General features: G+C 40.2%; 1 protein-coding gene across 2 annotated transcripts in view; it reads right to left on the reverse strand.

The window, feature by feature from the left end:
* Positions 1 to 12619, reverse strand: part of TAMM41 (TAM41 mitochondrial translocator assembly and maintenance homolog) — a 236417-nt gene extending 223798 nt beyond the window's left edge. The window contains exon 1 of one of the 2 annotated variants that reach the window (XM_069206661.1): positions 12489 to 12619. Coding sequence is in view for 1 of the 2 variants with exons in the window: in XM_069206660.1 (XP_069062761.1) it covers positions 11857 to 11994 (138 nt within the window). In the remaining variant the exon portion in view is untranslated. Of the gene's footprint in view, positions 1 to 11856; positions 12147 to 12488 lie in introns of those variants that run through there. The other variant, XM_069206660.1, reaches the window with a different exon arrangement.
* Between the last annotated feature and the right edge of the window lie 271 nt (positions 12620 to 12890).

Below are 12890 nucleotides of genomic sequence, written 5' to 3' on the forward strand. Positions count from 1 at the left end.
TCCCTTAGTTCTGTGTCCCTTGAATTTGAGAATATCTTCTATATACCCGTCCAGAGTTATCCTCCTTACTGCGTATGAAACTGGAGATTTGTCAGGAAGAAAAAGCTTTCTGTCACCCCACTTTTCGTAAAAGAGGTCCCATGTAATCACTGTAATCTTTGCACCTGGATCAACTAATAAGTGAAGTGTTTTGTCTCCCACAAAAATGTCCACATAACAGTCAACATAAAGTAGGGGATCCCCTTTAACCACTTCTTTATCCGAAACTATCATTACCACCTCATCAAACTCCTGAATAACCTGACCCACAGAAGATGTTTGAACATCTCCATCTTCAACATTAGCCACCTTTGATGGATGAAGATGACTACTTTGACACACATTTGCAAAATGATCCACTTTGGAACATAACCTACAAGTTACATTTCTACCAGGGCAAAGCCTGCAATCTTTTGAATGGGAACAAAAACAAATATGGGTCAACCCTGTAACCCTAAGAACCAGGGTGATAATAATGTATCAAGAACAAAGGTTCACTCTGGAGAAACAAAAACATTTTTTAAGAAATAAAGGGACAACCCTAGGTAATCTAAAAGTTATATAGAAATACAAACAATTATGTTCTCTAATGAAATATCTTCGCACACACAATAGCAAATTTCAACAAGGGGAATCATTTTAATAAAGTAAAGATAATTGTGCAAACTATTACTGCAATAATTCAAAGAAAAGAAACAAACAATTCTCAACTGTCCTGGAATTCATATGCTATCCAAGTAATTTATCACAAAGTAATGCATCATAAACAAAATAATAGGCTGCAGTAATAGATTATTGTTTAATGATCAAATGAAAGAATCACAAGAATCATAGATGAAAGGTTACAACTTAAACCGATTTATACAGTCCATCTTAAAGAAAGTCCAACGTTTCAGCCTAAAGGTAAACTTGACCATGGCCATCAGTAGGACAAGGTGTCACAAGGACATTTAGTAGATAGCAATCCCATGATGAATATAAGAAAAATGATAAAAGAAAAAAGTAAGCCAAGGAATGGTCCTCGAATTGCGGTAAATAGCCACACAATAGAGGGTGTCCATCCAAAGGACAGGCTGCGGAATAATATTATGATGGGTAGAATTATAATCTGGCCAATATCGATTGGTCTACGGTGGCAGGACCCAACAACAAAGAGTGGGCCACAAGGAAAGTAGAGGGAAATCCCGGAATGCCAGGCTCGAGGAGCGGGGGATCTGAATTACGGCAATAAAGGCAGCTGGAGACAATTGAAGTCTGCGTGCAACCCAGGAAACGGATAGTGTGTCTTTTGAAAGACGCTGAGCGCTCCCTAAATAAGCAAGAATTGAAGCAAGGGGCTTGGGAAATGTAGCTGAGTTACTCAATGAGGCAGCTGAATGGGAGCATTACTTCACCTAAAACAAATGTTGTGAAGTTTGAAAAATCTTTTGTCACTTGGTTTACCATCTTTCTTAACAAAATCCCTCATGCTAACAACTCACACTCATGTATATACTTTATAGAAATCTGCAAGAGTTCTATATTCTTGCCAACTTTAAAAACATCATCCAAAGACCTAGTTCCCATTGTGAGTAATTTCTGTTGCTTGCGTCTATCATAACAATGACCGATGAACTGATCTCTAATTAGTCATTAAAATTTTCAAACTGACACTGTGAACTGAGCCAATGTCTATCGCTCACATATGTAGCTACATTTTCTCCTTGTGGTTGGGTTCTTTGAAAACATTTATGATGCAACACAACTAGGTTTTACATCAAACCTGCTCTCTATTTTTTTTACAACTTTTTGATAACTTTCTAGTTCTTCCCCTCTGTTAACTGACAATACCCTAGGTCTTTAAAATCTTCTCTGCCCTCAAACCTAAGGAATGTAACTTTTCTTTTATTTCAGGAAAAAAAAGATGCACCAATAGCTCCAAATACATTTCAAAATCATCAATCCACTGTTTCAATATATCAGGGGAAGACTTCCCAGAAAAGACGGAGTCGCCAACTGCACAATGTTCAAGGAGTGATATGCAGGTAACGAAACAAGTGTAGTGTGCCTGTTACCGCAAGTAATAATTACACTAAAGTATTTTAAAAGTGTGTGTCACCGCAAGCACTTAAGATCACTGACAAGAAAAACAGACCTCAAACTCCTGGCTATCCAACTGCCAAATACCAGCCTGCTCAAACAACCAAGATGGCCGCCACGCACACTAAACAATCTGGTCTCAATGGTGAATAAGGCTTGTTACCTGAAAATGAGCTGCAGACGTCTTCAATGGCTGCTGAATTATCAGCCTGCCTTTTTATAGGAAGTGAAGCTCTGGTGTTCTAAAACATACAAGATGGCTGCCAACTGTGTCACCAGCTGTCTTGGAAACCGATAGGGCATGATGATGGATTGGCCACAATCACGAAGAACCGACCACTAGGAAAATCCTATGCAGCTGAAGAGGATGCCGTCGGGCATTAAGCGCGTTGCACCGAGAAGACTGAAGAAAGTGGAAGAGCCACGGTGGGCTCCCGTGAGACGGACGCCTTCAGAGGAAGTTGAGACAAGACAAGCAAGTGAGTTCACAAGAGAGGGTGACTATCCCATCCTTGTCGCCAGTATATGTGATGGCGAGAGATGACTCCGGAAACAGGTAGTGTTGCTAAAGTTTATTTTCAGTTTCTTTAATGTGCAAGTCACCGCCAGCCACCCAACAGCCAAAATGCTACCAAAGCCATTGCAACAGAACTCAAATCCCAACATGCTAGAACTGCATGAGTACAACATAGTTCTACATGTTTTGTTAAAATTTACATTTCTTTTTTCTTACCACTGTTCTTCCTTTATCTGTTCCCCACCCTTCATCTGATGACTATGTAAATATCAGAACTGCTGCAGTGAAAGTGAAAACACAGATTCAAACTTTATACAAATCACTACTGGAGAATACGTTATGGGATATAGTAACATGATGTAATTTAGGCATTTTGTTTGATAACCATGTTATACTTTTTACTTTTAAATTAGATGGAGTACAGTATAAAAATCCCTTAAAATATTAATAAAAATGAAATAAGCAGACATTTTATTGTTATCTCAGGGCGAAAACTGAAAATGGTTACTTCAAATCCCCTAACTGAGACACAGCAGTACATTTATGTGTGGGGTCTCAGTAATGATATCAAAGGAAGGTGAAACTCCTGCACTAGAATGTAGGATGTTGAGCAAGTCAGGATCATGACACTTTGGCACAGACGTGATCCGCAAGACAAAACACAAACAAATGCCTGCACTGGGGGTAAAAAGTTGTTATAATAAATTTATATTTATTCCATCAAGTTGCTATAGAGAGTATGTTCACAAGTGGCCTAGCATTAGACCTGATAGTCTTTCCTTCGATCCTGGCAAGTATGACAGGTTTGTATTCAACTGAACAAATACAGGTTAGTGCTGGCTACCCATTCCTTTATCATGCTTGGGCTCTCCTAGCTCAAAATGGTTAAAAAAAACTAACCTTTAATTTCTTTTACTTACATATACATTCTGAACTTACTTTCTTTAGTCTATGAAAATTACTTAATCTAGGTAATCAGAGGGAGATGTGTAGACAGGTTTCCTCCTAAATACTATGCATTCAGCAAACTTTTCATAATATTTATTCAAGCACCTTAAACAGCTAGCAGAGTGACTAGTCAAATATTTGTGTTCCCTTCCTTCTCAGCCTTGTAAGCAGCATTGACATACAGGTTTAATGGGAATAGGAGCCCATATACATCCATGTCATGGTATAACAAAACAAAACAACAGTCATACTAGCCTAAATCTTACTACACTTATGTAAAACACCTCTATAAGCATATTTCGTCATTTATTTAAATTTGGTTAGCCCCACCACACCACTGACCACTCCATACCCTAGGGTGAATTTTCATCTCCTGCATTTTCTGCCTGGTGGTATAACCCTTGTGCTTTTTTCAGGAGACAATTTCAAACCACTCACCGTGGCAAGAGTTTGAATAGGAGTTGGTAATTACCTTAAACTTGATAGTTTGTGGGTGTGCTGAGACGCATGTGGTGTTCCAACCCTTAAACAACCACCTCCACTTCCTTTGTATAGGTCTGCAGAAATGTGGCAAAAGCAAAGCTTTGCTGAATCCAACCACAGATAAGCTGTAACATTATCAGAGGGCTATTATCAGAATTCTGATATGAAAACTCAACCAAAATGTGTCTCCTCACTTCACAGCACCGAAATGACAAGTGTTTTTTTTTTGTTACAGGACAAGCAGAATTCTGAAGCATACAGTCTCTTGGACAAGTAGATAATTTGTACAATTCCATACCCCTGTTCATCATACCTCGAAAAACTGCCCTGTAAGGATTTGTCTTGGGCCATATCCAAAACAATGGGGGTTTCAGCTAGGTTTGGTGAGGAAAAACGTAGAAGGCCCTACTGCTTATGTTGTTGCAAAGTGGAAGTGGATTGGGGAAGAAGAATAGATATTACAAACTTATTTTCAAGAACAGATTGAGAGTTTACTTCAGACTGACATCAAAGTTCTGCTTTATAATGTGAACCTTTCAAGCATCTGGCCCTATAAACAGTCAATGCAGCTGAACAAAACACAGATGCTGAGCTTCTGGTTAAAAGACTACAAACCAGCCATGCTTGAACATAACACATTGCCAGATTTTTTCTCTTTTAAAAAAAATCCATATAGCCCACTTCTCTAGTGCAACAAACCGAAGAAGTGGTCTTCGGTATGTTTGGTGTCTACAGCCATCATCTCATACGCTTGTATGTTACTAATTATAGATGCAGTAAAAAAACCTTTATCTAACACTGCCAAGAGCAGCTCTAGTACGTTTTTTATGAGCAGATAAGAATGCTTTTTAAAAAGACAAAGGGGCTAAAACTGAGCCTTGGAAATTTACTTTTCCAATGTCCAAATCCTATGTAAGTTTATATCTGGTCCATAATGAGAACAAGCTGGTGTATTTAAATGTAGTAATTCACCTACCTATCAGGCTTAAGTCAAACCTCACTTTATTAACAATGATAATTAAGGTCTGTCCACCACATCGAAAGTGATTTATACATGAAGAAATGCTAGATAAATGCATACATTTCATAATTAATAATGGCATGTAAAAAAAATGCTCAAGTATGCTGCCCATGACCTTGTGGACCTCTGCCTCAATTTTGGTCCACCTTGAGAGTTTCGGCAAGACATAACTTTCAAAAGTATTTCAAAGGAAATCAAAGAACTATATTGGACAATAATATTCTGGGTGGATCAGTTTTTTATGTTCACATGGACTAGTTCTGTTCTTCTTCATGATCCTGTACTCTCACTTTACTATTACATTCGCTATTTGCTTTAAAGAAGCTAGGACTCATTTAACTTCTCACCATCTAAATTGTTCTAGTCTAGAAAGACAATCAAAGTCGGGATATTTGTAGAGTCAACATTAGTGTCTGTCTTATACAATACCTGGAAATGTGACACCCATTGTCTCCAACGAAATAATAAGAATTATTTGGAACCTAGCACCCAATTGCTCCAAGCTACCAGTTTACAGAAACCTTTGACATCTTTTCCCTCAACAGCTGATGCATATCCTCTCGATTTCTTCTATGGAAATCATCTTTTTTAATTGGCTATAAATGTCTGCAGACTAACCGCAGGGCTCTAATTTATGCGATACATATACCAAAAAGAAGTATAGTCAGTCCTCGGACTTTAATCCAAGAATGACTGTAATCCAAGAACATAAGAGAGCGGCTAAGATGCAACAGAAAAAAGTGTTTGCACTGCAAGAGGTCTCACATTTTCTTGAGTTAGGACTATTGGCATTGTAAATTCAGAACTGGAATTGTATTGCCACATAAATTGGCCCACCCTTTTGCCTTTTTCTGCCATGTTTTGGTGGTCACAGGCGGCTACTGACATCAGAAATCACAAGCCCTTGAGGACAGATGAGATGACTGTACTATCTGACATTGTGTAAACGTCTGAACAGAAATTGTAAAATAAGGCTGGGAAAGTATTTTCTCTCACAGAGCAGCCTGAGAAGATTTAAGGCCTAATTAAAAGAGATAAGCAATGCCCTGTGAGCGATGTCCTGAGTGCTGGCGGGGAGGGGCCTTGGAGGAGAGACTCCAGATGCGAGGCTAAGCAAGTTTCACATCATTGCGTCTAGGTTTAGCAACATTATACCAGAAAAGGCATATTGTGGATTTCCTGAGCAGTGAACTTAATATTTAGGCACCGGGTGTTCCTTTTGTAAAATAGGTTTATTTTAGGAGCCAGAAGTAAACTTGGACAGCACTGGAATAAAGACAAAACAAATGTTGAGGAGATGGGAGGAACGGAATGCCGAAATAAATCCCAGGCAGATACCAGCCTAACACACCCACAGGGAAAGTGATCACCAAAGAAATAACAAAAAAAAGTCAGTCACAGCAACAGATAAAGAAACCAAAATGGAATAATACAGTAGTTGGTCACTGCTCTGAAACAGAAAAGGGAGGGAGAAAAAGGCAGAACTGACCACTAGCGAGCAAGGACACTACAACCAACAAATGGAATCGCTTCAAGCCATAAGAAGTATACTAAAAGTATGCAAGAGGTTGAATGCTTACAATGCTTCAAGAGACATCAGTTTAATCATTTTTTTTTAATTGACAAAAACCTTACTTCCCCATTTAAATCCTTCCACAAATTACAGTTCTATACTAACAAAGATAGAATCAGAAGGTCATGATCGCTTTCAATTCTAAAACTCATGACCACCACAAATGTTGGCACTGTTGCAAACGAGGGATAAGTCAGCACTTCTCTCAAACTGTACACATGTTAGAACCAAAATATGAAAATGAGTGCTGTTTTGGTTCATGCTTTATTAACAGTTGGAGCAAAGCATTATTATATATAAATATGTACTTCACATTACCTAGAAAGCTTATAAACAACTAGGTTACCAAGCTGTTTCATACAAACTTACAAACAGGAATACTGCCAAAGAATTTGAAAGGGTGAATAGTTTACCCTTTTCTGAAAAAACAGACCTTAATCCCAAAGGCCCTGCAAATTACTATCTATCACACTCTTACCCAGCCTAATTAAAATTCTGGGGAAAAAAAATGTTTCTGCACAAAACTCCAAATTTCTTGAAGTCAGCAATACTTGATCAAAGGCAGCTAGGCATTTGCTCGGATCATGGAGCTGAATCTGTGCTGTTGATGACCATGGAAGTAATGTATCAGATATAAGATGAATTTTAAATGGCTGCACTCTTCATGCTGGAGTTATCGACCGCTTTTGATATGATCAGCCATGTCCTCTTAATTACACAACTGGTTAAAACTGGCATACACAGCACTCTCTTTGTATGTCTTAAATCATTCCTAGGCAACCATACACAGATGTTACTTTTGCCCACCTTATTTTCAAATAAAGTACCTGTGAGCTCCATAGGGATCATCATCACCACTACTTTTCAACATCTATAAGATCTTTGGGGCGTACAGCATACAGCACTATAATATGCAAGAAATACTCAAATCATTGGAGGGCCAGTCGGGTGGAGATTCAAGAGTGGTTGAACGCCAATTTCCTAAAACTGAATCCAAGCAAAAAAATATATATATATTATCCCAGGAAACAACCCCTCGCTCTGGGATTGCATTTTGTACCCATCCAGAGCTAGAGAACAACATCCTTCCACTGACCACAAGAAAGCCAAAGTCATCAGAACAACAATCAGTTCTAACTCATACCTGATGTAATAGTCTATTCTTAGGTCTTGGGGATATATTTTGGCCAATCTTCTACTTATGCAGAATGTAACCATCTGTACGGCTTGTAATCTTCACTAATTTACTCACTTTACGGAGACTTGGCACTCTCTGTAGTGACTTCAAATTTAGAAGTGAATACAGTTTAAGACCCTCTATATCGCCCACAGGGAATCCTACGACATTGAGGAATCTGAATAAGAAAATTATCTTTGTCCCTAAGCAAACTTTTTCATCAGTAAACAAGCATTGCCAAAGCCAATAAGTCTAGCATTGCCAGGCATGCTTGTGCAATGGTTAATTTTGTTTTATTTTCTATTGCAAGAATGTGCCACAAAAAGTAAAGGGGAAAAAAATACATGTACAATTATATGCGTCCTCCATATACCTTCATTAAACATTTTAACTGAAAAAACATTGACTGATGTGGCCATTTTTGTAGTGACTGTGTATTTATATAAAAGCCTATCAGTTGTGCCACAAATCTGTAACTATTTGTGAAAGAGGCAAGAACGAATCTGTTAGACCTGACAGCCTTAGGGTGGTCATCCCTAACTTTTTGCCTGCCTCCCTCCACTTTTTAGATACTGTTTTTGCTGGTTTTTAGACTCTGAGCACTTTACCACTGCTAACCAGTGCTAAAGTGCAAATGCTCTCTCCCTTTAAACATTATAATATTGGATCATACCCAATTGGATTATTTAATTTATTTATAAGTCCCTAGTACAGTGCACTATATGTGCCCAGGGCCTGTAGATTAAATGCTACTAGTGGGCCTGCAGCACAGGTTGTGCCACCCATTTAAGTAGCTCCTTAACCTTGTCTCAGGCCTGCCATTGCAAAGCCTGTGTGTGCAGTTTCACTGCCAATTCGACTTGGCATTTAAAAGTACTTGCCAAGCCTAAAACTCTCCATTTACTACATATAAAACACCCCTAAGGTATGCCCTAGGTAACCCTTAGGGCAGGGTGCTGTGTAGGCAAAAGGCAGGACATGTACCTGTGTAGTTTACATGTCCTGCTAGTGTAGAACCCTGAAATTCGTTTTTACACTGCTGTGAGGCCTGCTCCCTTCATAGGGTAACATTGGGGCTACCCTCATGTACTATTTGAGTGGTAGCTGCTGATGATCTGAAAGGGTTAGGCAGGTCATATTTAGTATGGCCATGATGGTGATACAAAATCCTGCTGACTGGTGAAGTTGGATTTAATATTACTATTTTAGAAATGCCACTTTTAGAAAGTGTGCATTTCTTGGCACTTAAATCCTTCTGTGCCTTACAATCCACGTCTGGCTGGGTTCAGCTGACAGCTCCCTTGTGCATTCACTCAGACACACCCCAAACACAGGATACGCAACCTCACTTGCATATATCTGCATTTTGAATGGGTCTTCCTGAGCTGGGAGAGTGGAGGGTCTGACACTTACATGTCAAAGGACAGTAGCTTGTCCTCACACAAAGGACTGCCAGACCCCCCTACTGGGACACTGGCAGACAGGATTAAACTGAAAGGGGACCTTGCACACTTCTAAGTCCAGGGCCCCTGCCCCTACCACCTCAGACACTTCCTGGAGAAGAGAACCTGAACCAGAATCTGCAACCTGCCCAGAAGAACTGCCTGGCTGCCCAAAGGACTCACCTGACTGCTTTCTCAGAAGGACTGCTGCCTTGCTGTTGCCCTGCTGCCTTGCTGCTCTCTGGCTGTGCTGAGAAGTTCTCTCCCTGGGCTTGGATAGAGCTTGCCTCCTGTTCCCTGAAGTATCAGGACCAAAAAGACTTCATCTCTACAAGGACTCTTTGTGCGGTGAAAAACGATGCACAGCCTGCCAGAAACGACACACAGCCTGCATTGCGGGAAAAATTCACAGCACGCCAAATCGGAACAATGCATCCTGACTCTGCAACGAGAAGATCGATGTAGCGACCGGAAATTCGACGCACGGCCCACTGGAACGACGCACAGCCCACTGGAACGACGCACAGCTGAGCCGGAAGGACACAGCCCATCTTCCAGAGAGGAATCAACGCAGCGGCTGCCGCGCAGTAGAAATTTCCACGCAACTTCCCACCGGATCGACACAGCCACCGCGACTTCATCCTGTCCACGCATCGTCCACCGGGCATCCGAAAACCCCGCAACCTGAAGAGGATCCAGGACCGAGCGCCGGAAATCGATGCACAGCCGTCCCTGCGTGAAAACTAAATGAGGCATTACCGTGTGCGACCCGAGAAATCAACGCACATCTCCTTGCTTTCCACGCATCTCCTCCTCTGCAGTTCTTTGCAGAGATTTTGAACGCAAACCAGGTACTTTGTGCTTGAAAGAGACATTGATTGCTTTTAAAAGACTAAAGACACTTTATATCATTTTTACAGTGATATTTCAACATATACTTATTGCATTTTAAACATTTTGACCTGCATTTTATCAGATAAATATTATATATTTTTCTAAATACTGTGTGGTGTATTTTTGTGGTGCTATACTGTGTTCTTGCATGATTTATTGCACAAATACTTTACACATTGCTTTCTAAGTTAGGCCTGACTGCTCAGTGCCAAGCTACCAGAGGGTGGGCACAGGATAATTTGGATTGTGTGTGACTTACCCTGACTAGAGTGAGGGTCCTTGCTTGGACAGGGGGTAGACTGACTGCCAACCAAAGACCCCATTTCTAACAGAATCACTAGCTAACCAAGCACACACTGCAGAGAGCTACAATTTCACGACGTTACCTAAACACTTTATAACAGAAAATAAGTCCCTGTTTTAACTGGGCACCCAAAGTGCGGGCAAAATAAAAAGTCACTATTTAAATATAATATAAATATACTAAAATGAAGAAAAAAAAAAACACTTGGAACCAGGTTTAGCATAGAAGAGAAAGGAACTACTTTTGGGTGAATGGGGAGTAATGTTCACAGCTTTGTGCAGTCACTCAAAGTAGAGGCGGATAATGGATAAACTGGGCTGGATCATTGTCACATGCTCTAGCTTGTAGTTGCCAAAAGTAAAAACTTGAATGACCATTTAACAGACCAACAGATGAAGCCTACAGGCATAAACCCCCTTTGTTTATGTATATAAAGTCTTCTGGAAAAAATAATGTCTGAAGAGATAGCTAAAGCTGTGTCAAATACCAGACCTAAAAATGACCTGAGTTGTTGGTTGCTTCCTCCATCACCTAGCCCCATAAGGTTTGAAATTATTACCTTAGAATAGGCAAGGTGCCGACCCTGGAAAATAGTATGTGATGTGACGTGAAATTAGTTAACTTGTCTTTTGTTTCTCCTGAAACTTTCTAAAGGCTGAAAAATAGAGAATACAATTTAACACCCTAGCTGGGCTATGATCAGAACAAAAAATGTTGAGTCTCTAGTTACTTTAAGGTTAAGAAACGAGATTTATACTCATATAAGCCCACTTGTTACACAATGCATCTTTAGGTGAAACGCGTGGAATTAATAGACCAGGCGTGCACAGAAAGAAAAGCCACATTATTTATGAATGTGAAGGGAAGAATAAAAGATATTCATTATGAGATTGCGAAAGTAAAAGAATTGTCAATGACGTGAACAAAACCGAAGCGAGCAGGTAGAGGAGCATCGATTACCAGAGTCAACTCTGCCTTTCAGAATATGGCAGATTAGAAACGTGCAACATTGAGTCGAGTAACCTTACTATTAATTATTTACTAGATAGGCGCGAAATACTGGTAACAAGCGCTTCAAAATAAAAGCACGCATAGTGTTAATAAATTGAACTAACTGATTTTCAAGAGGAAATGGTAATTACTTGTATTAAAAGGGAAAAAAACTGCATACATTTTTAGATTAAACAAATATTTTACATCCCTGGGCATAATAATCTGATGTTATTGCGATGGCATCCACAGATCTCTATTGTGTTGTTATTTTGAAACGCTATTCCACATTCAACTTTTTTTTAATAGCAATGCCAGAGATTCGTAAAGTAGAAATTAAGCTGTTTTGATGTTTCACAAGCATGCCCCTAACAGGTTTGCAGTCTTACCCCAATTTGACTTTGTTTGGTCCCGGACTGCCTGAACACCCCCGAACCATAGGCAAATGCCAAGCTAACATCCTGGGGGAAATATGACAAGATCTTTCTCAACGTAAAGCCCGTGCTTTGTATGGCAGAGGATGTCATGCCCGAAAACAAACACAAAAGGCAACAAACGTAGTTTGCTTTTTCGCGAACGTCAGCGATAGAGAACACTCAGCATGACAGATACTAGGGAACTAAAAACAAACCACGAGCCGCACACTTCCACTAGACCTACGAATCACAGAGACAGACACAAAAAACACTACTTCCTTATTGACAATGTAAGGTGGTCTTTGACTGGCTACTTCTACTTTCATAAACCTCCTTGCCATTGGTACGTAGAGTATCCCTACCGATGCGCTAGTTCCTTTCACTTTCCTGGTAATTCCCGTTAGCGCTATTTTCTCAGTCTCGGTCCTTCGTTTGTCTGAGTAGGAGGATAACGGTTTGAACCTAGTTTTGGTGTGAATCATAGAACTGGCCGAAGTGCGTACAATGGTTAATGACAAATAGTTGCCGTCCTCCTTTCATCTTGTTTAGATGTGGCAAGCTATCTGAAAGTAAAACACGTGAAGTAACAAATTAGAATGTCATACTTGTACTCCTTTGTAATGCGTTTCATCAAAGAGGCGAAAAGTCAAGCAACAGCGAACACTTTCATTGTTCCAACGTTACATCTAACATTCATAACAAGCCTTAGCACGATCAGTCTCTTTCATAATGAACACCGTGAGAGCCATAGACATAGAAATGAGACTTTGTTTCGGGTGGCCTGTGTTCTAAGCTTCCCCTTCTGTTCTGTTGTACGCGTCTTTCTTGCCTCCCCAAAAGTGATCAAGGGTTAGGGCAGTGGTCCCCAAACTTTTTCGACCCGTGGCTCCCTTGACCTATTGGCAGTTGGCTGCGGCTCCCCACTGTGTTATTTTTGTTTTGGGGGGAGGGGTGGGGGGCTTGTAAGCCCGGCCTATGGAGTTCTTCCATTTTGTTCCCTCAAAAAT

Source organism: Pleurodeles waltl, chromosome 9, assembly GCF_031143425.1.
Source record: "Pleurodeles waltl isolate 20211129_DDA chromosome 9, aPleWal1.hap1.20221129, whole genome shotgun sequence".
In the NCBI taxonomy this organism is placed as follows: Eukaryota; Metazoa; Chordata; class Amphibia; order Caudata; family Salamandridae; genus Pleurodeles; species Pleurodeles waltl.